The 27321-nt window shown below is 46.5% G+C and overlaps 2 protein-coding genes across 3 annotated transcripts; both read left to right on the top strand.

The window, feature by feature from the left end:
* The first annotated feature begins 2506 nt into the window (after positions 1-2506).
* On the top strand, positions 2507-15518 carry APOA5 (apolipoprotein A5). 2 transcript variants are annotated; one of them, XM_030331430.1, is made up of 4 exons: positions 2507-2647; positions 13542-13593; positions 13707-13818; positions 14348-15518. In XM_030331430.1, exons 2-4 carry the CDS (start codon positions 13545-13547, stop codon positions 15297-15299), a joined length of 1113 nt encoding a protein of 370 aa, XP_030187290.1. In that variant the 5' UTR covers positions 2507-2647; positions 13542-13544; the 3' UTR covers positions 15300-15518. The 2 variants fall into 2 exon arrangements, with proteins under 2 accessions (XP_030187290.1, XP_030187291.1); XM_030331431.1 differs by lacking the exon at positions 2507-2647 and adding an exon at positions 12918-13014.
* Positions 15519-17353: 1835 nt separating this feature from the next.
* Positions 17354-25675, top strand: ZPR1 (ZPR1 zinc finger). The gene is made up of 14 exons (XM_030331429.1): positions 17354-17550; positions 17727-17888; positions 18279-18369; positions 18746-18816; positions 19594-19680; positions 19824-19946; positions 20552-20599; positions 20764-20830; positions 21246-21316; positions 21769-21858; positions 22341-22451; positions 23095-23181; positions 24275-24340; positions 25078-25675. The coding sequence occupies exons 1-14, from the start codon at positions 17380-17382 to the stop codon at positions 25210-25212; spliced, it is 1380 nt and encodes a 459-aa protein (XP_030187289.1). The 5' UTR covers positions 17354-17379; the 3' UTR covers positions 25213-25675.
* The last annotated feature ends 1646 nt before the right edge of the window (positions 25676-27321 follow it).

Below are 27321 nucleotides of genomic sequence, written 5' to 3'. Positions count from 1 at the left end.
TTACCTGCTCTTTAAATAATTTCAACCGTGGGGCGCCTGGGTGGCTCAGTCGGTTGAGCATCCGACTTCGGCTCAGGTCACGATCTCGCGGTATGTGGGTTCGAGCCCCGCGTCGGGCTCTGTGCTGACTGCTCAGAGCCCGGAGCCTGTTTCAGATTCTGTGTCTCCCTCTCTCTCTGACCCTCCCCCGTTCATGCTCTGTCTCTCTCTGTGTCAAAAATAAATAAACGTTAACAAAAATTAAAAAAAAAAAGTAAATAAATAATTTCAACCAATCTTTCCTATTTTACAACAGCCTCTTCATTCACCTCTAGTGGTAACTGGTGCCTTGCGTTCAGGGCTGTTATGTATGTCTGTACAAGCTGTGCACTGCCCAATTCTGAGGACACCTTTCTCACACTATGGACATTATTGAACTGTGTATTGATTATGACAAGTTTCTGGCAGATGGCAGTAGTGTGTCTTGAGAATGAGGAGGTCAGTTCTAATTCACACACAGGTGCAACGTAGGCTAGCTGCAGATCTACTATAATTCCTTAAGCCTTTTGTTAATTCAGTGCGATAAAAAAAAGGTGGGAACTCACATTTCCCCACTGCCAACTTACGATCCGCTCTCTCAGGACTGCTGAATCAATTGCAAAGGGTCTGCCTATTTTCTACCTTTACTATCTTGCTGGCACCTTTTCGTCTATCCTTCCTGGTCCTATGGGTCTAAGTCTTTTCTTAAAAAAATATCTCTTTACCATAGTTTGAGGGAGGTTTCAGAAAAAAGTGAAATTAGATACATGCATTCATTTTTCCATGTTTATCTGGAAGTCCACAAAAGTAGCATAGATGGAAGATCATTGAGAGCTTTGTGGTGCATCTATGCCTCTGAAGTCTAAGCCACTGGTTCCAACCTACCTGGGAGGTCTTCAGAATTGTTGCAAAGGGTTTGCGAATAGGAATGTATCTGTTCAGAAAATGTTCTCCTATTTAAAAATTATGTTAAGGCAATCACGATGGAATGCATGCATTTAGCTATAAAGATGTCCATTGCAGTGCTTTTTAAAAATCAAAAACAAAACAATGTAGAAGAGGGGATTGTTAAATTGTTGGTATGTCCGTATTCACCTCCACTGAAAATCATATTGTGAGTGAACATGTATTGACATGGACGTATAAGTATGATATGCTCTTGAAAAGGTTAAGTCAGGTTACTGAACAGCTTGATACTATAAAAGTGAATTGTCAAAAATGAATGTAAATATATGCCTAGATAAAAAAATATGGAAGAATATACAAGAGCCAATGGTGGAGTTATGGGTGATTATATATAATTGTGCTTCTCTGTATTTTATACTTTTCTACATTGTACTAGTCTTTTACATATTAACAAAATAAAAAACTATTAATGTTAATATTTTAATAGACAGGACTTCCCACTTCAACATGCCAAGGCGCTCTTGGTTCCAGCCATAGATCTTGTCAGGCCACCAGAAGCTTAGATACTTGGGCAACCTCACCTCGATCTTATGCAGAATTGCCAATGACCAGGGACTTTTTGCTACAATTCTAAGGTCCCTGTATATAAAGTCCCACGGGGATATTTAGTTAGCTATTCTGTGTTTGGAAAAGCTTTATTTTCTGTTTGAGTCTGGTGCGCTTCCTTCTTCTGAGTATGACAATAATGTAACTGATTGAATTTCTCGCTTCATGGGCTTCCAGAAAACCCAAACCAATATGAAGTCAACAATTACAACTTTCTCATACCTAATTGCCTCTGTGATTGTCTTTTAGATCTTGTGTCTTATCAGATTATGGTTTTGTGTTATTATTTTTATCTTCACTGGTCCTGTCACCACCACCACCACCATCATCATCATCATCATCTCAATTTTGACTGCCAGTAGCCTCAGATCTTTGGAGATGGAAAAGGGTATGTGTAAACAAAACCCAAACAAATAAACAATGAAAACTCTTATCTCTGTTGGCACACCAGCACTTTGTTGACTCAGAATGTGCCCAGTACATTTCGTGGTATTAGAGTTCACGTCACTGGCCCCACCAAGCTGTTACATCACCAGCAGGTGGGAATCTCTCAGACATGATAGATCATGGACTGTGGAGGGTAAACAGGTCACAGTGACAAGGCTAAAGCCGTAAGGACTTGTTGTTCTGGCCGTAGCTAGAGCTGGTTCCATCTCTGCGAGGACAGGCAGGAGAGGAGGAGAACAGAGGGGGGCATGTTAAGTATGGGATAGGATAAGGAGGGAGAGGTGGACTCCACTCCCTGTGGTAACTTGACAGGTGTCCCTGGGCTTGGCTGTCCTTCCCCTGGCTGGCCCTGAGCCGCTGTTCCTGTGTCTACATCAGCTTACACACGGACCCTGGCTTCCCCGTGTTTCAACAGCCCTCTTTGTCCCAAATTGTAAACCCCTTGGGATGAAGGGGCAGGATCTGGCTTTCTACTGAGCACAGTGGGTTCCTGGCTTCTCCCAGCAAGGAGTGTAGAGGCTGTTGTGGTTCCAGTCCCAGGAGCAGGGTTCTCTCATCCTCAGCGTGAGGTGGTGCATTGAGCATGGACTCCAAAGTCAGACAGACCTGGGATTGGTGCAGGGCAAGACCCTGAGCAAGTGACCGAATCTTTCTGAGCCTCAGTTTCTCTGTAAGTAAAATGAGGATAACAATACCTACTTTGGAGCGTTACAGGTACTAAAGGTAAATGTTGGGCACATGGCAGGCGCTCAATAGAGGAGTCACTGTGATCAAGTTTTTCAAATCCTATTGGGCTCAGAGGGCAGGGACACTTGCAGGTGTTTCGTAGGCTTTCTTCCCAGGCTGTTCCGCTGCTGAGTGCTGGCCAGACGGAGCCCTCCCTCATTCCCCCCCCCCCCCCGCCCACCATGCTACCATGGCATGGCTTCCTGCCTCCAAGCCTTTACCCCTGCCATGCATATTGCTTCTTCCTTTCTTCACCCTCTGGAACAAACCCCTTTGTCTTCAGCCTCCACTTCTTGGCCTTTGCTGGAAGCTGGTCTTTGCTCAGGACACCTGGTTTCCCTGTAGCCTTCCTTTGTGTTCTTCAGGCCCGGCCGCTGTTTCCAGACCCCTAAATCTTTGAGGCTGGTTCTATCTGGCTACACTCCCTACTTGCGCTTAGTGCTGATTTCCACATGCATGGAGACTGTGTGCCTGGCTCCTAGTTGAGCATCTATCTCTTCTGGGAGCTTGCCTTTGTGCAAGGGATATCAAATCCATGTGGAAAATGCAGCCAAATGCTCCCCTCTCAGCTCCTTGACCTCAATTTTGGCATCCTTTTCCTCCATCTCATTTCAGGTGACCAAACACCTGAACTGCTCTGCCTCTAGCACGTTTCTCTCCAGCATCCCCCTTGCCAGGCACATTACCAGCCCTCTCTTTTCTCGCTGCCTCCCTCACCCCACTCCTGGGCTCTGGCCTCACCCTCCACCCTGCCCAGTGCTTCAAGTCTCTTGCTGAGATTCCCTGAGATCCCCTGTCTTTCTCTTTCATTCCTCCGGCAAAACCTCATCCAGAATCAAGCCGGCTTCTGCTTTTCCAGCTTCACCTTGTGGAGCCCCGTTAGAGAAAATCCTGCTCCAATTTATACTATTGTGAAGTCAAGGCCTCCAGCTCTCAGTGGGCCCGTGGCTAGGATCTGGTCAGCCTTCTGTGAGTTCCTGCTCAAGTCTCTGTCCCCTTCCCCAAAGCAGCTACCCCAGGGATGCTCAGGTCCCTTCCTTTCTTCCTTTCTGCTCAGGTCTCCATGGCCTGGCGCTTCTGCATCCACCGACCCACCGCCTCTGCTTCTGCTGGGCTCACGGGAGCCTCTCATGTACAAAACCCAGGGATACGCCTCACTCAGCCTTTACCTTCCTTTCTCTCTCCAGCCATTTGACGCGGAGGACTTCTTGCTTCTCTTTAAAATCTCCTAATGAACTATTTCAAGCACACATAAAAGTACACAGGATAGTATGACTAATGCCCACGCCCTCTTTACCAAGATTTGACAAACACTAATGTTTTTGTCTTTAGAATTTTTTTTTTTTTTTTTTTTTAAAAAACAAAATGTGGCAGGGGCGCCTGGGTGGCGCAGTCGGTTAAGCGTCCGACTTCAGCCAGGTCACGATCTCGCGGTCCGTGAGTTCGAGCCCCGCGTCAGGCTCTGGGCTGATGGCTCAGAGCCTGGAGCCTGTTTCCGATTCTGTGTCTCCCTCTCTCTCTGCCCCTCCCCCGTTCATGCTCTGTCTCTCTCTATCCCAAAAATAAATAAACGTTGAAAAAAAAAAATAAAAAAGAAACAAAATGTGGCAGATAGAGCAAAAGTCCCTGTTGTTCCTCCCCCCATCCATTTCCATTCCCTCAGAGCTCTCATGAGCCTGAGGCTGATGAGTCTCCCTTCCATCCACGGTTTTATTCTTTCATACATAAGTATGTATGTACAAATCATGAGCAGTGCTGTTTCACATGCCATAAGAATTTATGTAAACAATATAAAATTGTTTGTATCGTCTTGCAATTAGCTTTCTTTCACTTTACATTGTTTTGGGGATATATCCCTGTCTCTCTCTATATAATGTATTCATTGTTACCAGCGAATATAGTACTCCATTCTGTGAATATACCAGAATTTATCCATCCGTCTACTGATGGACATTTAGGTTGTTTTTCTTTCCTTTTAAAAAAAATTTTAAATTTATTATGTATTATTAAATTATTATTATTATTTATTATATTATTATTATTTTCCTATTAAAAACAATACTTGGATTTCCCTTGAGGCCTAGTGTGTATGCAGTTATGGTAAGGATTCTGTATTTCCTGAGGTACAGGGTTCTTTCCACATCAAGTTTATTGCCTGTTTTTCACATTTCTTATTTTTCTGTGATTCTATCCATTTTGAGAAAATGGTACTAAAATCTCTCAGCAAATGTGTTGAGTTCTCTTTGAGCCTCGGCAGTGTTTTGGTTTATGTTTTTTGAGGGTATGATGTTAAGTTTTATGGTCCTGGTAAATGTTTTATCCTTGATAAAGTTTTTCTTTCTGTTAATCCTCTTTGCCCCCAAGCTTACATGTTCTGATATTATATTGTTATATATTCATTCTTTTCATTATTTTTGTCTGGTATGTCTTTAAAAAAATTTTTTTTTAACATTTATTTATTGTTGAGCAACAGAGACAGAGCATGAGCGGGGAGGGGCAGAGACAGAGGGAGACAGAATCTGAAGCAGGCTCCGGGCACAGAGCCCGATGCGGGGCTCGAACCCACGAACTGCGAGATCATGACCTAAGCCAAGGCAGGATGCTCAACTGACTGAGCAACCCAGGTGCCCCATTGTCTCGTATGTCTTTTTAAAGTCCCTCTCCTCTGCCATATTTTTAGTTTTTCTTTGATGTTATAGTTTCATTATGCCCCTTTACGTAGTAAATGACTGGGATTTTTTAACATCTAATTTTTATAAATCTAATTGTTACCAATAACAAGAGTAAACTCTTATGCAGCACTTACTACGTGCCAAGCTTTGCTCTCAGTATTTTGATTTCATTTGTTAATATATTAAAGTGCTTATTTCTCACAGAACCTATGTGGGAAGTACTATAATTATTCCCAGTTTGCTAATAAGGAAACTGAAGCACAGAGAAGTTAAGTAATTTGCCGAAGGTCGCAGAGCTAATCCATATCAGCATTGTTACCCACACAATGTAGTTCCAGAGCTGATACTCTATGGACTGGTTTAGTCTATCCCCTTCTATTGTGATTACTGATTTGTTTCTATCATATTATTTTGTATCTTCTATTTACCATGGGTTTTTTTTTTCCACCTTTTATCTTTCTGCTCGCACTTCTACTGGTTTTGTTATGTTCCTTTAAAAAATAATTGTATGCACTTTTAAATTTAGTTTTTATTTTATCAAACTACACAGTTTAAAGAATCAAACAATTCTCCAAGTTGGGATAAAAAAGTAAAAAATCCTGAAGCTCATCCCCGTTTTCCACTCTGCAAAAACCTCTTTTGGATCTTAGCAAATTCTATGTTATTACTCTCTGATTTTCCAGTTTTAGGTGTATCTTATCTTTAGGCTTATGATTGTCCACTATGGCCAAAGAAAATGGGGTTCTCTTTCAGATATACACACCTTACAAACAACACACACACACACACACACACACACACACACCACTTCCTGTCCCCTGCCTTCCAATTTATTATATCATAGGTCTTTTTTTTTTTTAAGTACGTTCCACACTGGGCAGGACTTAAACTCACGACCCTGAGATCAAGACCTGAGCTGAGATCAAAACCTGAGCTGAGATCAAGAGTCAGATACTTAACCCACTGATCAACCCAGTTGCCTCTATTATATCATAGGTCTTATTCAAACTACAATATCATAGCCAGTATTTATATTATCATGATTATGTATATGCTATTCATATGTGGTTTATAATGGTAATTTTTCCAGTACTTTTTTTCTACTTGCAGTTAATAATTGTCTTTTGTTGTGGTTTATTTGGTTTTCTATACGTTTCAGTAATTTACCCCCAGATTCTTACCCAGTTGTGTAAATTTGGAATATAGGGAAGCAGGCTAGGGAGCAGAAATCAAGCATACATATGAAATACATATATATAGAGAGAGGAAGCAAACATAGCAAAATATTAATTACTATATTATTAATTTGCAATTAATAAACTCACCTAGGTGGTGAGTTTAAGGATGGTCACTGTACTTTCAACTCTTCTGTATGGTTGAAAATTTTCATAGTAAAATAGAAGAAAAAAAATGAAGGTGATATGAACCCTTGCATCCATGAGTCACATTAGGATGGACCGTCTTGACCACAAAGAACCCCCAAAGTGTTTCTTTTTGCCTATTTTCTTGGTGTAGTCATATTTCTCAGGAGAATGTTCTAGTCTCCTTCCTGGAGGATAAGGTCTAAATGACCAACATTTTGGCCAAAGAGAAAGGTGATGTGAAGGGAGGCATTTCATAATTTAGTATATAAAGTTTTACTTAAATCCTCTTTTTTTGGGGTATAAGAATGCTGGCCCCAGTAATACCTTGTTTTCTCCAGGCCAGAGACCCCTCTTACCCTCTCTGGGAATAAACATCTGGTTTCCTGCTGCTTTGGGGGGAGGTCAGTAATCCAGCTGTGTGAAGTTGGGGAGGACATCTGCTTTTCAGACAGACTTGCAGCCACTTGCCATATCTTTAGCTCCATTGTCATCTGTGTTTCTAGAAAGACCTATCACCTCTTATGTCTGAACTTTCGGGGCATTCAGTGGTACAAATCAGGGGGTTTCTTGGGTTTCTCCAATGCTGCTGTAAAACTCATCTCTCTAGGTGTATCTAAAAAGATGCCCATTTGAGCACATGGAAGCTTTCCAACTTCCAAAATATCCTGTCTCCTATTCTCTTTGTGAATTTATGCATTTTTTAAAGTCCCCTATAATGCGGCTTTATTGGGATTTCAAGAAAAGACTGCAGGCTAATGCATGCAATCAATCCACCATCGTTTCCTAAAAGTCAATCTGATGTTCTTTAGTCTCATTCCCATATACTAGTTTGAAAGCTATACATCCTTTGTATTCTTTTAATGGGTTATCCTTAAAATTTTAATATTCCTGCTTGACCTAACAAAGTCTAAAAGATAATCAATATCCCTATCTTCTTGCTGAATAATGCAAAGACTGTAGAATGCTTTAACTTTGATCTCTGCTTTCCGATTTTCTAGGCTTCTTTGGTCTGATATTTGAGATTCCTCATTGTTTATATCACTTCCTCCAAAGTAATCCCTTCAGCAATACATATTTATTGAGGCCCCCTGCCATGTGACAAGCGATGTTCTAAGCACCGGAAACACAGCAGGGAATAAGACTAAACTACATTTAAAGGTATTTTATGTTAGGTTGGACTGTATGAAGTTGCCAATACTGGATCAAATTTTAGTTGCAAAGAAGTAATTTTAAGTGTATGTATGTTTAAATAGATAACACACATTTATAGAAAGTCATTTAAAATCACGAACACATTTTCAATTTACCTAAACATTTAGTAATTTCATTCCTTCCTCTGTGTCTATTTGTACCCCCACTCCTCTCTGAGTTTTCTTTCGTTTTTAGTGAGGATTTATGAGTGATCAATGCTCTAGGCTCTTCTCGGAAGTTAACTTGTTACATTTAAATAATAATAGTTCACTTGAGTATAATTCTTGGTTGGCCATTAATTTACCTTTGGTTTTTTTGAAGATATAGTACTGACAGATCAGCTGTCGGTTTGGCCATTTTCATTTGTAGTCCTTTCTCTTTGGTTGATTTTAAGCTACTTGGTCTTTGATGTTCTTCACACTCATGACAATGTGCTTTGGTCTGGATTTTGTTTTCATTTATCCTACTCAAGACTCAAGGATGCTTCCTGCAGCTGAGAATTCAGGTCATATCTTTCTTCAATTTTGAAAATTTCTCAGCTGTCTTTTTTGGAATATTGCCTCTACCAAAGTCTCTCTATTGTCATTGTAGAAATCCTGGTAGGCATGTATTGGACCTTCTCATTCTGTCTTTCATGTCTCTTACCTTCCATTTCATATTTTCCTTCTCTTTATGGTTCTTTCCGGGTGATTTTTCTCACGTCAACCTTCTAGTGTACTAATTCTTTCTCCAACTGTAGACACATGATTTTCTTTTCATTTTAATGACTATATTTTTCCACTTCTAGATGGCCTATTTAATTACTTTTCTTTTTGACAAATAATCCAAATACATCTTTCAAGACAAAGAAAAAAAAAGATTGCACAGGTCACTACTAAACATGCTTGGCTATTTCAATGCCATGTTAAATACCTTTTGGGGTTTTTTTTAGTGCATGTGAGGTATATATTTGCTATTGTTTTTTAAACAGACTTCCATTTAGGCCTGGTGAGAGCACTATAAACCACATAAAATGGATCCATCATGAATGCTTACTCTGTTTTACCCCGTCCCTGGTGTGTTCTGAGACAGAACCTGGGAACTGCGGTCACACTGAGTAACAACTGCTTCATCTCAGTTTACACCTGAGTTATTGGAAGACAAGACTGAAGGAGGACAGTTTGCAACAAGTTTGACTTACCACAACCATTTTCAGTTTGGGATGCGTTTATTAAGAGGTAACTCCATAAGTCTGGAAATTCTGTATTTAGAGTAAGGAGTCACTAATGTCCCTTTAAATGACAGGTCGCATGAGGAAGACTGCCTAAGAAATCTTCTCATTTGGTGCATGTTGAGATTTTATTTGAAATCCATATACTTGTGTATTTCATGTGTTCATAGCAAAACTGCTAATACAGAACATTAAAGAATAAGGTACCTTTTAATCTTTACAAATACACATTTTAAAATTGTTTTTACTTGATATCCAGATTATGTTGGCAATTCCTGGATTAAAAAAAAAACCCAAATGGGTAATTCTCTTCTAAAAATTCAGCTGAGAACATCAGATACTAAGCAACAAAGAAACATGAAGAAAAAGGAAATGCAAACAAGTTCATGTGGAAATTATCTGGTTTAAAATATTTCATAGCTGGGCCCTCCTCATTTCACCACATCTGGGGGTACAAAACGTTAGGTTTTCCCGCTATTTGGTGACGCTAAGTTTGATCAGTTGGTTAAAATGATCCACCAGATTTCTTCATTGTAAAAGCACATCTTAGTAATTGGTGAGTCACCCATCTGTGGGGTGATACTTTGAAGGCATGTGAGCATCCCTTTGCCCAATAATTTTTCACCTTATGGTTTTACCAGTCATTGATGATCCTTGCTTGAATCAATTATCTGAGGACGGCAAAAACCGTAATTTTTAAAAAAGATTATATCCCATCTACATGTAGTAGCTGATTTCTTCTGTAAGAAAGGGCTTGTAGGAAACTTGTTTTCACATCCAAAGATGCAAAACAAAAAATGTTTAACCTGAATGTAATGATAAGGAAACAGTCAAATCCAGAACATTTAATAAGACATCTCCCCTGGACTCTTTGAAAGAAGTGAATGTCAAGGGTTAGGGAGTACTGTTCTAAATGCAAAAAGACCATAGAGGCATGACAATCTGATATGATGTTCTGGATCCTGAATTTAAAAAGAAAAATAAAAAAGGAAAAAATAGATACAAATGGCATTTTGGGAGAATTGGGAAAATTTGAATATTCAGTATATGTTAGGTGACACTAAAGAATTATGTTAATTGTCATGGTGTGATAATAGTATTTATGTAAGATTGTCTTTATTCTTGGGGCGCCTGGGTGGTTCAGTCAGTTAAGCCTCTGACTTTGGCTCAGGTCATGATCTCGCGGTGGTTCATGAGTTCGAGCCCCACGTTGGGCTCGGTGCTGACAGCTCAGAGCCTGGAACCTGCTTTGGATTCTGTGTCTCCCTCTCTCTCTGCCCTCCCCTGCTCGCGTTCTGTCACTCTCTCTCAAAAATAAATAAACATTAAAAAATTTTAAAAATAAGGATAACATCTTAAAAAAAAAAAAGAATTGTCTTTATTGTTAGGAGTTGTTTGCTGTCTACCATTATTTCAAATGGTTCCACCCACAAAGCTTGTAACACATACACATGTGCAAAGACCGCCAACCAACCCAAATGTTACAGAAACTAAAACCATACGATGGTAGCAAATAGGGAAGCACGAGTGTGTCTTGTATCCACCTATTGTATTAATGTAGATTCAGTCAGAAAAAACAGAAGCCACTCTATGTATTTCAAGTATGAAAGGCTTTCATACAGAGAATTAAAGGTTGATAAAGCTGTTGGAAGTGCTGGAGGAGTGACCGTCTCAGCTTGTGCTTGAAGGAGAGACGCTCAAAAAAGTTCACCTGTTAGTAGCTACAAATGAGAAGCTCACCTAATTGTCTTAGTCTGTGAAACCAATGGGTGTGCTTCTTAACAAGGTCTTCCCGAAGCTGTCTTAAAACCCGTCTGTCTGCCTATGCATCTTCCTGCAACTACCAGTGAAGAGTAACAGTCTCTCCTCTTGCCTCTCACACCGACTCTAACCTAGGCCTATGGGAGAAAGGGGATTCTGGGAAATATGGCTCCAGGTGTCTCTTCTGCATTACGGACAAGACCTTGGAAGGGGTGGTGATGGTACTAACTTGCAAACAGAAACTATAGTGCAGCTATGTTTTATATCATAGCCTCTCCGAAAACCAATAGAGTACGAAAAATGCTTTTTCAAAAAATATATGGGAAGATATGCATAACATGAAAATCATCATTAAAAAAATGTTTATTTATTTATTTTTGAGAATGGGGAAGGCCAGAGAGAGGGAGAGAGAATCCTAAGCAGGCTCCACGCTCAGCACAGAACCCTACACAGGGCTCCATCCCATGGCCATGAGCTCATGAACTGAGCCAAAAGCAAGAGTCGGATGCTTAACCGACTGAGCCACCCAGCCACCCTGAAAGTTATCATTTTTAAGTGCACAACTATTCAATGGTATTAAGTACATTCACATTGTTGTGCAACCACCACCAGTAACTTTGGCATCTTCCCAAACAGAAGCTCTATGCCATTCAACAATTTATCTCTTTGTCCTCCCTCTCCCAGCCCCTGGTCACCTCTAATCTACTTTCGGCCTCTGCCTATTTTAAGTACTCCATTTAAGTGGACGCATACAAGATTTGTCCTTTTGTGTCTCGTTTATTACACTTAGCGTAATATCATCAAGATTCATCCATGTTATAACATATATCAGAATTTCCTTCCCTTTTAAGGCTACATAATGCTCCATTGTGTATCTATACCGCGTTTTGCATAGCCACTGATCTGCCAATGGACAGTTGGGGCTGTTTCCACCTTTTGACTGTTGTGAATAATGCTGCTATGAACATGGGCATGCAGATATCTGCTCTAATTCCTGCTTTCAACTCTTTTGGGTGTATACCCAAAAGTGGGATTGTAATTCTAACTAATCCTAACTCATACAAACTAAGTCTGGAAAAAAAAAAGAGACAGAGAGAGAGAGAGAGAGAGAGAACATAAGTTCACCAAGGGATAGGAAATTTCAAACTGAGGGAACAGCATGTATGAAGGCTGAGGGTCCTGAAAGAGACCGTGTGCTTGGAGAACGCCAAGGGTGTTGTGTGGTAGGAGATGAGACCAGACTGGGTTGGGATGAGCCACAGCAGAGAATACACTGAGTAGGCAGGACTTTGGCAGAGAGACTTGTCTGAGGCTATGGATGTGATCGAGGTGAGAGGCAAGAGGGGCTGTGATGTGACTGGTAGTAGAAATGGAGGAGAGGGGGCCGATTCAAGGTACATTTAGGATCAAAAAATCAGGAGTTCAGGAATGCGTGGCTAAGTCTATGGAGTGGGAGTGACGTCAGACAAAGGTCTGGGCTCTCTGGCTTCCCCTCCTCCGAAGCCCTGTGGGTGGAGTATTCCTGTGGGAAGAATCCTCCTCTTGCTCTAATTCTTTGGACCCAGGGGCCTCTAACCATCTCATCTTCCCCCTGTCACATCTGACTTCCCAGCAGTTCCAGGATTGTTTCATGGAGGATAGGAGTGTCCTTAACTCTATAAATCTGGCTCTCGCCAGGCTGCTTGAGTAGCCAGTGATGGAGCCGGCCAGAGCTGCTCAGGTTCTGCCGGGCCCCTGGACGTCGTCCCTGTCTAGCTGGGGCACAGGGCCTCGGGCAGTTGAGTAAGAGCAGGGCCCTTAGCAGAGAGGCTCTTCTCTGTTGGTGGGCCAGCTGGCTGGTCACTGGGACGGTTGAAGGTCACAGGGCTTGGGGGGAACTGGGTGAGGAGTTCGGCCTTACTCCTCACTCTTCTGCTGGAGAGCCCCCCTGAAACCAGGGCACTCATTAACCCTCTGGGTGCCAGGGAAGGGCAGGAGGTGAGTGCTGGGAGGCAGCTGAGGTCATCCTTCTTTGAACCTCCACGTGGTATTTACTCAGGGCAACTGTTGCCAGAGGCCCAGGCCCCTGGAGTATAAAGCTGAATGTCTGCTCTCTGTGCCCAGAACCGAGCAGGTGAGCAGAGGCTGGGTGGAGGGATGTGGGTGAGAGTCCCAAGGGAGGGGACTGCAGGGGTCTCAGCAGAGAGCTGGGGGCAGAAAGTAAGGACCAGGGGCATCCTCTCGGAGCACTCTGGCAGGATTGCTTCTTCCCCCGTGGGGTACTCCATAAGGTGTACCATACGGTGGGAGGCAGGAAGGTGGGTGAGCAAGGGGGTGGGCGGTGGCAGAAGGGGCTGCTCCTGGGGGCTTGGGGGGTGGGGGTGGGGCTTTACAAAGCAGTTAGAGCTCCACACTCCATGCTGTGTGGCCCAGGTGATAAAGAAGTCCTCCTCCTCGAACCCCCCTTTCCTCTCCCAGCCATGCTCACCTAGATCAGCCCTCGTCAGCCCCAAGAGCCTTGTGCTCCACACACCCCAGGGAAGGGTTAACAGATGGGGCAGGTTGCCCCTGGAGCAGGGTCCCCTGGTGCAAATCTGGGAGATGTCCCTTCCTTGGCTTCTTCATCCTAACCAGGCCTCCTTTCATCCTCCTTCTGAGTAGATAATGGCCAGCATGACTGCACTTCTGACCTGGGCTTTGGCTCTGCTCCCAGGTGGGTCTCGGCCCGACTTCGACGCGGAGCGGTGGGTGGAGGCTGGACTGATGGTCCCCCATCCACCCTGGGGAAGGAAACACAGCCCCTAACTACCACATCCCTGTCCACAGCGCTTGCAAGTGCCCAGACACAGAAAGGCTTCTGGGACTACTTCAGCCAGAGCAGCGGGGACAAAGGCAAGGCCGAGCAGGTCCAGCGGCAGAAGCTGGCATGGGAACCCACGTGAGTGGCTAGTAGGACAAGGGGTGTGGGTGCAGGGAGGAGACAGCTGAGCTGTGGTGTGCCGCCTCTGATTCCTCAACCTCCTTAGTCCTCACTGGCACAGAGGAACCGAATTGTGCTAGTTTTATCCCGTCCAGACTTCCTGGGTTGTGCAGCCCCCTCTGCCAGCAGCAGCGCCCCCACGTCCGCCTTGCTCTCACTGATGGCTGCTGCCCCTGTCCGCTGAGGGGTGGGACCCGGGAGCTGCAAATAGGACCCCCCCACCCCACCCCCCGTGTTCCCAGAATGAAAGGAATACGCAAGAGTCCGGGTGCCTCTGTGTTTCCGGGCGCAGTTTTGGTGTGGATGTGCACGTGCCGTGCGTGTTCGTACTTCCGTGCGGGGGGTTGTGTGGTTGGCCCGCAGGTGGGACTAGAGCCACCGCCCTGCATCCTCGGTTTCCGCAGATGATCAGTGAGTGATGTGTCCGCAGCAAAGGCCATGATGGGGCTAGAAGTCTGACGACTTGCGTGTCTGTCCCCTTCCCCAGGAGCCTGAAAGACAGCCTTGAGCAAGACCTCAGCAATATAGACAAATTCCTGGAAAAGCTGGGCCCTCTCAGTGGGCAGGCGAGGGAGCCTCCTGCGCTCCCCCAGGACCCGGCGGACGTGCGGCGGCAGCTGCAGGAGGAGCTGGTGGAGGTGAGGGCGCGCCTGGAGCCCTACATGGCAGAGGCGCACGAGCAAGTGGGCTGGAACCTGGAGGGCTTGCGGCGGCAGCTGAAGCCCTACACCGCGGAGCTGATGGAGCAGGTGGCGCTGCGCGTACAGGAGCTGCAGGAACAGTTGCGCGTGGTCGGAGAGGGCACCAAGGCCCAGCTGCTGGGCGGCGTGGACGAGGCGCGGGGCCTGCTGCGGGAGCTGCAGAACCTCGTGGCGCACCACACGGGCCGCGTCCAGGCGCTCTTCCACCCCTACGCCCAGCGCCTGGTGAGCGGCATCGGGCGCCACGTGCAGGAGCTGCACCGCAGCGTGGCCCCGCACGCCGTCGCCAGTCCCGCGCGCCTCAGCCGCTGCGTGCAGTCGCTCTCGCGCAAACTCACGCTCAAGGCCAAGGCGCTGCACGCGCGCATCCAGCAGAAGCTGGACCAGCTGCGGGAAGAGCTCAGCGCCTTTGCCGGCGCCCGCGCTGATGGCGCGGTTGAAGGGACCAGCCGGGACCCCCAGGTGCTGTCCCAGGAGGTGCGTCAGCGACTCCAGGCCTTCCGCCACGACACCTTCCTGCAGATCGCCGACTTCACCCGTGCCATTGACCGGGAGACCGAGGAGGTCCAGCTGCAGCTGGCGCCGCCCCCTCCAGGTCACAGTGCCTTCGCCCCAGAGTTTCTCCAAGCCGACAGTGGCAAGGCCCTGAGCAAGATGCAGGCCCGTCTCGAAGACCTGTGGGAAGACATCAACTATAGCCTTCATGACCATGGTCTCGGCCATCAAGAGGAGCCCTGATTGTCTACTTGTCCAGGCCCACTTCCAGGCTTCTTGTCGGAGCTCAGGATCTGAGCCCCCACCAGGTGTGGCTCAGTCCTTGACAGTGGCCTGTTGGGCAGAGGGTGGAGGGCCCTGCACAGGATAGGCGTGGCCACCAAAGGGACTGTTGTTCCTGGAATATTCAGCCTCTTGGCGATTCCCCCATCCGGATGCATTATACTCACCAGGCTTTGCAAACCCAGCTTCCCGTGTTCATTTGGGAATCCTCATAAGTTGCTCCATTCCAGGATGGTGGGAGTGGGGAGGGAGAGAGGCATTCTGTGTGCAGGTAATTTTGTGCAAGCCTGTTGCCATGGTGCCGGAAGCCTGTGCCTCTTCTTCCTGGGACTTGACTCCGATCACTTCTGGCCGCCTGGTGGCCGCTGCTACAGCTGGTCTACAGACAGGAGCTCTTTTCTCGCCAGGGCTGCCATGACAGCCTCTGTTGGGGAATGGAAAGGGAAAAGGGAGGAAAATATGTAAGAGCATATGAAGGTGTGTCTATACCCCTGCTGGCTCTGATGCCGGTGGGTACAGGTGCTGGGGGCTGTGATGAGAGGGAGCAGAGCCTGTATTTCCTTATATAGCTCTACATGGAAACAGCTGACCAAACCCTCCAGACTCTGTGGGCTTCTTTAACCCACAGGGAAGCCTACTCTGTGTTCTCTCCATCTGGGGCCCCTCATTTCTGACTCCCAGGCTGAAGCCTAGACTTCTGATTCAGATGAAATAGAAGTGTATGGTGGATGCATATTTGTCTGGTGTGACTATTTGGGCTGTGTCTGAAAGCAGTGGCCTCGCACCCATCACTCATTCAAGTCCCTCAATGCTCTGTCTCATGGACCCCCTCCCAGTCCAGGTCTGTCAGAGGGTTCTGGCTTTAGCTAGGCCTGCCTTAGATGACTGCTGTCTGTCATGCCTGGGTGTCGGCCTGGGTTACAGACCCTTCCTCTGCACGTGCATTGTTCGCCAACCTTATCACAGGATAGTGTGCATGAATTTCAGGCTCCTGAGGTGGCCTGTCTCCCTTGCTTCTGCTGTTCGAGATTTTGAATGGCTTTTTTATGATGGACCCTTTTCTTGGGACTTCCAAATCTTAAGCCCCTGCTCCCCATGTACACATTCACTCAGGGACAACAAATGTCCTCGTAGATCCTTCTGGGAACTTGAAATTGGGGATGGGTGAAGTGGGGGGAAGAGGAAAGGGTAAATACACCCCGTCTGGGACCTTTGGGAATGTCCTGTCCAACACCTTTTCCTCCCCATGCAGCCTGCCTGGCACAGGGTTCTCAGTACCCCATATGAATTTGGCCTAATCATACCCACAGGCTGGACCTCTTCCCTGACACCCTAGATTTAGCAACAGAACTGGAGGAGAGGTGCCCAGGGAGAGGAGATACCAGAAAGGAAAGTTTACCAAAAAAAGAGTTGTTTTTGTTGTTAATTAGGAAACTAGGAGGGGTGAGTCAGCCGGGGTTTGATGTGTTGGGGATGAGGGGGCGGGAGTAAAAATGAGGGCTGTGTATTTGAGGTTGGAATTTGGGCAGGTGTTTATAAGGACAGAAATAGGGAGTGAGAACAGAAAGGGAGAGAGGGATTGAGGGACTGAGGGAGGGGGATCTATAGCCAAAGCAAATGTCTGGCCCAACAATGGAGTGGAGCCAGAGCCCAGGTTGGACCGCACCTCCTTGTGGGTACGGAGGGACAAGCCAAGCCTCTTGCCATCAAGACTCCTGTATTTACGGACAATAATTAGAACCCTGTAGGATGGAGCTATTGCGAAGGAGCCAAACAGTGCCCTGGGTCTGAGAGGACGTCCTGCGGGGAAGCAACGCCTGAACTGAGGTGGAGGCAAAGCCTGAATCCGGCTGGCTTTGGAAGTCTGGACCATAGAATCCCAGCAGTGAGGAAACCTTGCCAGACACCGTTCCCTAGGGTCCCAAATCTGCGGTCTCTTTAAGAAAAGACGGGGGCGACAGCTAGCGGAAGTGACGGAAGGGGGTGGGGCCACGAAAAGAGCGGAAGGCGGAAGTGGGGGCGTGAGCTGCGCGTGGTGGCGATGGCGGCTAGCGGGGCTGTGGAGCCTGGGGCCGCGGCGGCTACTGCAGCCCCCTCACCCGCCCCGGCCCAGGCTCCGGCCCCCGAGCACTTGTTCCGGCCCATCAGCGCCGAGGATGAGGAGCAGCAGCCCACTGAGATCGAGTCGCTGTGCATGAACTGTTACCACAACGTGAGGCGGGGGCGCGGCCCCGGGCGGCGGGAGGTTGAGCTGAAGCGGGGAAGGGCGGTGGGGTCGGCGACCCAGGTAGGCCCAGTTGGAGACCCGGAGGCGAGGCACGCCCGCGGGTCGGTAGGCGGGGAACTGGAGCTTCGTTGGTTCTTTCTAGCTGCTTTCTGCTTTCTCAGGGCACGACGCGCCTCCTGCTCACCAAGGTCCCCTTCTTCAGAGAAATAATCGTGAGCTCCTTTTCCTGTGAGCACTGTGGCTGGAACAACACGGAGATCCACTCGGCAGGCAGGATCCAGGATCAGGGAGTGCGCTACGCTTTGACCGTCAGGACCCAGGAGGTGAGAGGAGCCTAGAGCAGGTAGCCTAGTGTCCAAGAGAGGACTTGGGGACTGGAGTCACAGCTCTGGTCTAGGCGGCGCGGCCGCGAATGAATACCTCTAGGTGCGCAAGCCTGAGTTTCCTCCTTTGTAAAATGATGTTGGTGCTGTCAGATGTTCAGGTCAGATAAGGCTTGTGAAAGTGCTTTGTCATTTTATTTTGTCAGAGGGAATGAAATGAGCAGTAGTTGTTATGAATAGTACTCTCAGCATTTGGGCAGCTGGGCTCATGCATGGCCTATTTGGTGGGAGTCGTCCGGACCCCCTGCTATGGACAGAGGAAGAAACTGCTGGGTATTTCCCGAGAAGCTGTACTGTTGACCTCTCTGGACTGAAAATTTTTCTGCCCAGGACATGAACAGAGAAGTGGTGAAAACGGACTCTGCCACCACAAGCATCCCAGAGCTGGATTTTGAAATTCCTGCCTTCACTCAGAAGGGAGGTAGGTATAAGATCAGGGTGGTTGGACTGTTCATTGTTCGTGCCTGGCTACAATCTTGCTTTCTTGCAAGAACCCTAGTGCCGGGCCTGGTGGCTAGTATATGGGTTTGGGTGTGGTATTGCTGTGGTCTTCATTGGTTCAACATAAACTGAAAGCTAAGATAAAACAGCTTGAGACAGTAGAGTGTGATAGACTGTAATGTGCATATTACAGAATGTTAGCGTCACTGTTGTTACAAATGAATAGAACCTTGTTCCAGGCCTCCTCATCTTACAGTTGAAATCAAAGCCCAGAGAGTTCAAGTGAATTGCTCAGAGTCATACAGGCATTTGATAGCATAGTCAAGACTCTCTTGTCTTTTTTTCTTATTCACTAGCCCTGACCACCGTTGAAGGGTTGATCAGCCGTGCTATCTCTGGCCTGGAGCAGGATCAGCCCACACGAAGGGTAAGCTGGGGCTTTCTGATTGCAGCAACTCAAGCAATAACGACGTATATACATATATACATATATATACATACGTATATATGTATATATACGTATACGTATACATACGTATATATATATGTATACGTATATATATGTATATATGTATATACGTATATATGTATATAGCTATGTGTGTATACGTATATTTATGTATCCAGAGTGTTCAGCTTCCCATGTAGCTGAACTGTCTCTGATTAAATGTTGGAGAACTTTTGGGGGAAGCACATGGTGATGCTGTAGTTGCCAGGATGTTGTCTATTTTGCATCTACTATCTTTTCTACTTCCCTTTTCCCAGTGTAGATTCAGACCTCATCTCAGACAGGTAGGATGATACTTCCTCTGAAGAGCCTTTCCTAATCCCCTTGGGTTCATCTCTACTTCCTGAGCGTTCCACCGTACCTTATATTTATTGTAAAGGAAGTAATATAATTGCATATTTAGTCATGTGTCTTCCTAACTGGCTGAGGAGCCCCATGAGAGGACTCTGGTTTATTTACTGTTGTATTTCTAAACGGGCGTGAGAGCCTGGGCTCTATACATGGTTGAATGAGTGAGAAATTGGATCTTGTTTGGCACAACCAAACTTACATGCTGTATCTTCTTGTGAAGTCTGAGTCTCTCTGTTCCCACTTATACTAAGACAGGTGGTGACTTCCTGATGGAGGTGGTGTGGGATTGACAGGGAGTGGGGTCTATCAGCAGGGCCAATGCTTTTTACCATCTGTTCATGTCAGGCAAATGAAGAAGCTGTAGCTGAAAGAATTGATGAGTTCATTGTCAGACTGAAAGAGCTAAAGCGAGTGGCCTCTCCTTTCACTCTGGTGAGTACTGAGGAACTCTGGGTTCCCTAGATTTAGGGGACGAGAGACCTTTAAGACTGGGATTTTTCCACTGGTGCCGGAGAGGTCTGATGGTAGGTGGAAGAGCATATGTAATTTCTTGTTGTGATGACTCCCTCCATCAGATCATCGATGACCCCTCAGGAAACAGCTTTGTGGAAAACCCACATGCTCCCCAGAAAGATCATGCCCTGGTGATCACACACTATAACCGGACTGTACAACAGGAAGAGATGCTGGGGCTCCAGGTAAGTAGACGGAAGAAGCCGGCAGAATGCTCTGGCATTATCTTGCTCTGGATTGCTTGGAATCAGTGGAATCTTCCTTTGTCATTGCTGCCCTGCGTACCCTATCTCCGCATGTCTGTGCGTCTCTTAGCTCATGTCAAGACTTAGGATAAACTAGGGGTGCCTGGGTGGCTCAGTCGGTTAAGCGTCCGACTTCGGCTCAGGTCATGATCTCCAAATTCATGAGTTCGAGCCCCGCATCAGGCTCTGTGCTGACAGCTCAGAGCCTGGAGCCTGCTTTGGATTCTGTGTCTCCCTCTCTCTCTGCCCTTCCCCACTTGTGTTCTTATCTCTCTCTGTCTCTCAAAAATAAATAAATGCAAAAAAAAAAAAAATTTTTTTTAAAAAGACTTAGGATAAACTGTACAACAAAGGTTGCTGGTGACTGTGATCCTATCTTAAGCTCTGTTCTTCCGTGGACTGGGGCTTTGCTTCCTGGTTTCTCTGTTAAACGCATATGGCCAGCCGACATACACAGGCCAGAGTATTTTCTCTCACTCCGAGGCAGGGTGTTGGGAAGCTGGGGTGTACGTGCCAGCGTGTGATTTGTATCTCTGCTACGCTAGGCTGAGGCACCAGAGGAGAAGCCAGAAGAGGAAGATCTCAGAAACGAAGTGAGTGCCATGGGCTGCTGCGGAGGAGGGAGCACAGCTGTGGGCGGAGACTGGTGCTGCTCAGTCCCTCACCACCAACGCGGGCGGCGACTGCGTACGCATTCACCTACTGCGTGGTTTTAGCTGGAGCTGGGCTCACCCTCCGTCCACATGTTGTGTTCCAGGTGCTGCAGTTCAACACAAACTGTCCAGAATGCAATGCTCCGGCTCAGACCAACATGAAACTAGTTCGTATCTTTTGTCAGGCAGTTGGGGTGCTCCTCCTGTGACTCGGGCACGAAGAGTGTATGCAGGCTGGGGAGGAGTCCTCCCTTCAGGGAAAGCATGTGTTTTATTCCAAGCGATGAGGAAGATGTTGCCTTTGATGAGACTGTGCACTGTGGCTTTTGGGTTCAAAGAGAGAATGAGGCCATGGTTTTAGGGTCCTGTGTTTGACCTGAGTCCTATCTTCAATTATTTGTGAACAAGGATTGCCGTGGGTTGCAACGTTGCCTTCTTCTGTAGAACTGCCTGAGTTAGGCTACTGCTTGTGACCTATTTCCTACAGTCCTAGGACTAGCAACTGTGTTGAAGGTTTGGATTTGTTCTTCCCCAGAAGGTGCTCTTGCTATCCTGGAAGCAGACTTCCTTAACTCCTGTCTTCCAGAAATCCCCCACTTTAAGGAGGTTATCATCATGGCTACCAATTGTGACAGCTGTGGCCATCGGACCAATGAGGTAACCCCTGTTTAACTTTGATCTGTCCTAAATCTGCTTTGGGATGAAGTGGGAGGAAGCTGGGTCTTTCTCTTGGATTTAAGGCAGGGTGAGGAGTCCTTGAAGGAACTGGGAATTAAGAAAAAAAGTTAGACTATAACTCATTAAAGACATTAAAGATTGGTTATATGGAAGAGAGGGGTGTGCTCGCTCTTTTTTTTTTTTCAAAGGCAAATTCAGAGTTTGGTGGCAATTTGGGGTAAGGTTTGGCAGGCTCCCGGCCAGCTCTTGGTGGCTTCGGTTTGGGTGACTGCCACCCCTGCTAGTTTACAAGGCTCTGTCCTTGGTAGCTGTTCGTGGGCCTGATTGGAGGTCAAACCCCCCCCCCCCCCCCCCACTTCTGAGGTCTCCCAGGCCCTAGGGGAGGATCCCATCTTCTCTGCTGCTGTTCCTGACCACTGTTGTCTGTGCAGGTGAAATCTGGAGGTGCAGTAGAACCCTTGGGCACCAGGATCACCTTCCACATCACACATCCCTCAGATTTGACGAGAGACGTGCTCAAGGTAACATCCTGCTTGGAAAAGTGTCTGTCTGCCTTGCATAGCTGTCTCTATCTAGGGAAATTGCCTTTTTAAAATTACATCCTGGGATCGTGTGGTACCACCTAACTTCCCTGGGTTTCAGGATCCCTGAGTAGAGGTAATCCATGCTAGGCAGTACAGATTCAGAAGGTGACCCATAAATTCTCTCTGATGACTTGGCAGCTTTATGCCTCTAGTGTCTGTAAGGGCTCTTGTCTCTGGTCTTTAATGACAGGATACTTGGCAACTTGGAGCCATGACTCAGAATGTCGCTTTATTAGGGTGGTTCCATTTCTGTGGTTTACACGGAGAGGCATGAGCCTGGCTTTAACTGGAGAGTCGGAGAGAATGGGGCAGGTTTTTCCCCAGACTGTCACTGGCAATTTTAATTTGGCAGGAGGACTCTGGTTAGCTTTTTCTAAGAGGCTTCTGTTCTCAAGCCTAATTTGACTCTCATCTCCCAGTCTGAGACGTGTAGTGTGGAAATCCCAGAGCTGGAATTTGAACTGGGAATGGCCGTCCTCGGGGGCAAGTTCACCACACTGGAGGGGCTACTGAAAGACATCCGGGAACTGGTGAGTTGCCTGAGTATAGCACAAGGCCGCTTCATCAGTGTGGCTGTGAGGAGGGGGCTAGAAGGCTTCACACGCCCTGGTTTTTGGAGCTCTTAACTGGGGGTTTCTTTGCCTTAAAGCTGATTTTGAGAGACTTAAATATTAGTTTGGGCTGTGAAGATAAGTTGACGAGAAATTCTGAATGGAAACTCTCAGGCTTACCTCTGGAACAATGTAGGCATTTTGTAGTTTTGGGTAAGTCACTCATTTCACTGTAAAATGTGGGGAGGAGGGTCCTTCCAGAACCTGAAACTCCCCAACATGTATAGGCATGTGTGTTGATTTAGCCCATATATTTATTCTCTTCAGTCATTTCACTGACCTGATTCTCAGTCGTCAGGCATTTTGTTTTTATAAATTATACTTTGCATTTCTTTTTCAAACTGGAACGAGAGTTTGTGCCGTCAGGACATTTTATAGTTTGTGTTTCATATTGCCAGTTGTCATCTTGGCAGGTTAATCTTTGTATTCTTAGCAGTGGCCGCCTAGGTCAGGATGGTGGTGTGGAGACCTAGGCTTCCCCGACTGGGCCCCGTCCTGCCATTCCCCACGAGCTTAATGGTCAAACCTGGTATTCTAGCAGTTTGGATGCCGATTATTGCAGGTGACCAAGAACCCCTTCACACTGGGTGACAGTTCCAATCCTGGCCAGATGGAGAAACTGCGGGAGTTCAGCCAGAAGTTAGACCAGGTGAGTTGATTCTGGCCCTTTGGTGCGTGTGGTCCTGGGGTGCCAGTGGGCAAGAGGCCACATACCCTGTCCTGCCACCTTCTAAACACCTAACCAACTTGTTGGGGATTCTCCTGGTTTCCGATAGGCTGTGTCCTCTTCTTTCTTGGTTTTCTCCCTTGTTTTGTTGGAGCGCTTTAGTAGCTGCAGTTGGGTTTTTCATGTTTTTCATTTATACTACTTTTCCAAGAGGTTTTTTTTTTTTTTTTTCGGGTTTTGGAATATTCTCCCTCCTCCCTTTTCCAAGTAGCATCCTGTTGTTTTAAGGATGTAGTGTTTTTTTTCTCATGAGAATGTTGATGTTGGTTTGTATTTTTTTGATGTTTTATTTTCCTTGCATAGTTTCCATTTCCTTTTAAGTTTTTTTTTTTTTTTTTTTTTTTTTTTTCTTTTAACTTTCTGTCTTTCAAAGGTTGGGGCTTTGCTCGGGTAGCTGATAGTCCTTGTCAACTTAAAAGCAGAGGGCTGAAACACCAGCGTGGAGGTGAATCTCACTCATGTCGGGCTCCTTGTAGGGGGAGTTAGCTTAGCTCTTTGTTGAGCTATAAAACCCCAGTGCCAGTGTCATGAGGTTTTCCCTCTTGGGCTTCTCACCCCATCAGTGGGTATTCCATTTCCTGGCCTGAGGAAGACTAGTTGGCTGGCAGTGTTCTGAGAGCTGAGTGTGGGAATAGGGCTGGGTATGTACATCTGTTTCTAATAACAACACGTTCTTAACCTCCCGGTCTCTGCTTCCTGTCCCTCCATCCTTCAACTAGGCTGGCGCCCCCTAGGCCATAGTGTGAATCCTGTAGTTTTCTGATGGGGTGGAGGGAGAAGGGGCCTATGTGGAATGGGAGATGAGATCCAGGATGTCACATTGCTTCTTAAGTAACTTTCATACAGCCTTTATTTTAGGTCTTCTCTGCTCCACTTTGAGAGGTACCTCATTTCAGCAGTTTCTAAAACTTTTGGGGATTCTGCCACGTAAATTGGGTTGGTTCTTGTCTGGTAGACCAGCCCCTTCCTACTAGGAGGGATGTAAAATTTATGTGCTGTATTCTCTTTCGTTTAGATCCTTGAGGGTAACGTGAAGGCCCACTTTATTATGAATGATCCAGCAGGAAACAGCTACTTGCAGGTACGGTCGACCTTCCCTGATAGTTAACAGAGAACTATTTTCTGACCTTCCTTGAATATGTATTATTTCTCCAGAAGCTGGAGACGGGATTCTAAATGAACTGCTCTTTATCAAGGAACCTCTTATATATTAGAATTTGAGACCTCTTAGAATTTGAGACCTAAGGAAGTGAGGGCAGGCAGGAGAGACTGTAAGTGTGTGTCAAGAGAGGGGGAAAAAAAAAGCTACTCCTAGGCTCCTTCTTTCTCTAGTTTAGCTCTTGTCCCTAGCAATGGAGTTGTCATTTTGCAAATCTAATTGTGGAGTGAGGAGAAATGGTGCCTTGTCCAGAGGCTGAAATAGGACACCGGAGAGGCTTTAAACTGACTGGAGAGATATTCTGGTGATTTATAATAACTTTAACATTTACTGAGCAGTTTTTGTTGGTCAGGCAGAACTGTTTAAGGTCTCTCTATGATTAAGACTGTTGCTATACTCTTCATAAGAAGGTGCAGATAGAAAGTTTTTTAGACAGACTGTTACCTAATTCTGTCTAGGGCTGGAGGGTCCCATTCTTGGGACTCTGTTGGGTTCTGTTGCTGCTCGCTAGTTGAGACTAGCTATGGGGAATTGGAGGCCTTTAGAATAAAAAAACTCATTAAGTTTTTGGGAAGGCGGGAGTTGGAAGCCACCTGGTGGGGTGAGGGGGCAGATAGCTGGGTGGCACAGGCACTGATTGTCTGTCCTTGACCTTGCAGAATGTGTATGCACCTGAAGATGATCCTGAGATGAAGGTGGAGCATTATAAGCGCACATTTGACCAAAATGAGGAGCTAGGGCTCAATGACATGAAGACAGAGGGCTATGAGACAGGCCTGGCCCCACAGCGGTAGTAGTGGATGGTTCCCAAGCCCGCCTCCAGTGCTGCTCAAACCAAGGGGCTGTTTATTAGTATTGGGAAAGGCTGGGGGTGTCCTCCCCACCAGGCCTTGCCCATGTTGGGGGGAGGACACCTGGTCTGAGTCAGAGATGTGGGCACAGTCTGTGAACAGTTTGTCACAGAAGTGCAAGCCTGTTGGACCGTATTTTGGAGGTTTTGAATTGGCCTGGGAAGAAACCCAGAAATGAACCATGGGGCATGTCATCATCGCTTTTTTTCCTGTCGAGTCTTTACCCTCCCTCCACATAATGCTTTTGCTAGGGTTGGAACTCTGCAGATGGAAGACAGCAATATCTGGAGTTTGGGAGTTGGTTCGGGAATAGAAAGTACTGGCTTTCAACAGGAAAAGAGTCTTCTGAGGGGAGGGAGTCAGCACAGGAGAAGTTCTCATTAAAATGATGGCTTTCCAACAGGATTGGCCTCCGAATTCACTCTGTCCTTGTTTGATACTATGCTGGTAGAATTCAATTTCCTGAGGAAAATTTTTACCCCGGGGTAGCCAATTTGGGGATTGGAGATGACATTTCATTCATTCCTTCAGTAGATGTTTGAGTGCTTCCTTTGGGCCAGGCATACCACAGAACTGAACAAAATAAAGCCCTCCAGCCATGGGGCTTAAAGTGGATTTTTGAGGTCAAGTCCATAATTCCTGCATTTGCTTTACCAGATGCAGCTAATAAACTAGAGGGCAAAGCTCAGACAGTGCCACTGGGCATAAATTTAATCCTGCTCAACTGCCCTTTGGGGTAGATAGGGTTGGGGTCTGAGCTTGGGACTTGTCAGGCCAAAGTGAGTAGGAAGGGAGTGGTAGAACTGGAGACATGGGCAGGAGATGGGTTGATGGGGCGGAGAGGGTGATACTGGTAATGCTTGTTGGAGCAGAAGAAGGAAGCATTCAGATGCCTGCTGACAGCAGGGCAGAGGCAGGGCTCTGCTGTTCAGTTAGATCCACCGAAGTGGACTGGAAGCCAACACAGGGCTGTGTCTGGAGGGGGACCCATGGGGCCCTCCAGCTAATGAAGCCCTGTATCAGTCCAGTATCCCCCTCCCACAAGCCCTCAGAGACACAGTCTGCCTTCCTTCCTGGGCCTGAGCTGGACCTCTCAGGATAAGCCAGCGGCTAAAAGTTTATGCATGCACCTATTTTAATACATGTATTTTTTGAACATGTAGCCTGAATTCTGAGTACTTACAAAGTATAACAAGCCTTCTTGACTCATATACTGTCACAGATTGGCAAAAATTTATCATGAGATAAGGAAAATACACGAGCTAATATTTTATTTCAAAAACTTTGGATTTACCTCTTGCACCTCACTTTGCTAGCCTCTGTTCCCAAGGGTCACGTTTTGGCTGTGTGAAGTTAGGGCAACTTCCTTAACCTCACCGGGCTTCTGTTTTCTCGTTTGTGAAACATACTTGAGAATTAGAATTCAACCTCTCTAGCTTCCCTGGTTTGCTATGCTGAAAGTAGGAACAAGTCCTTTTCATTGGAAAGATTCTAGGCAAGCGATAGTTAGGGGCCACCTATGATATCAAACACCGGGAAGTTCAGGGGTTGGAAACCATGTTTTTTCACAGTAATTACACTGGGTTTGGAATTCCTGACTTCCTCTCTTGAGTCGTTCTTAGAAGCCTATTAGAGCTAAACCTATTAGAGCTAAACTCCCCCACCTAAACCTATACTGATACAAATAACTGGTAATATGTACTGTCCGCTAGACACTTTTCTAAGCACTTCACGCAGTAATAGTATCTCGTTTCTCCCAACCATGCAGTTAGGTGCCATTCTCCCCATTTTGTTAAATGACTTGCCCAAGGTCCTACAGCTAGGAAGTCAACGGAGCCCCGACTCCATACTCTGCCCTTCCAGGGCCCCTGTCCTTGACACTGGTGCTTTTGAAGTTGCCTTGGGCAGAGCTCTTGTTCGGGTCGTGGTGGTGGCCTCGTGCTGGTGCACCACCTGTTGAAAGATCAGATGGATAGACGCACGCAAAACCATCGTTGCGTTGGCGGAGGGACGCCGGACGTGGCTGCGCCCCTCGTCACCCCGCGGACGCGC

The sequence above is a fragment of the Lynx canadensis genome, chromosome D1 (assembly GCF_007474595.2).
Source record: "Lynx canadensis isolate LIC74 chromosome D1, mLynCan4.pri.v2, whole genome shotgun sequence".
NCBI classification, from domain to species: domain Eukaryota; kingdom Metazoa; phylum Chordata; class Mammalia; order Carnivora; family Felidae; genus Lynx; species Lynx canadensis.
The sequence above is the reverse complement of the archived record's forward strand: the minus strand, read 5'-3'. Positions and strand labels throughout refer to the sequence as shown.

Coding starts and splice junctions, on each gene's coding strand:
- ZPR1 (XM_030331429.1), top strand. CDS start 17,380: ATGGCGGCTAGCGGGGCTGTGGAGCCTGGGGCCGCGGCGGCTACTGCA. Junction 21,859..22,340: donor TGACGAGAGACGTGCTCAAG/GTAACATCCTGC, acceptor CTCATCTCCCAG/TCTGAGACGTGTAGTGTGGA. Junction 24,341..25,077: donor CAGGAAACAGCTACTTGCAG/GTACGGTCGACC, acceptor TTGACCTTGCAG/AATGTGTATGCACCTGAAGA.
- APOA5 (XM_030331430.1), top strand. CDS start 13,545: ATGGCCAGCATGACTGCACTTCTGACCTGGGCTTTGGCTCTGCTCCCA. Junction 13,594..13,706: donor GGCTTTGGCTCTGCTCCCAG/GTGGGTCTCGGC, acceptor CCCTGTCCACAG/CGCTTGCAAGTGCCCAGACA. Junction 13,819..14,347: donor AAGCTGGCATGGGAACCCAC/GTGAGTGGCTAG, acceptor CCCCTTCCCCAG/GAGCCTGAAAGACAGCCTTG.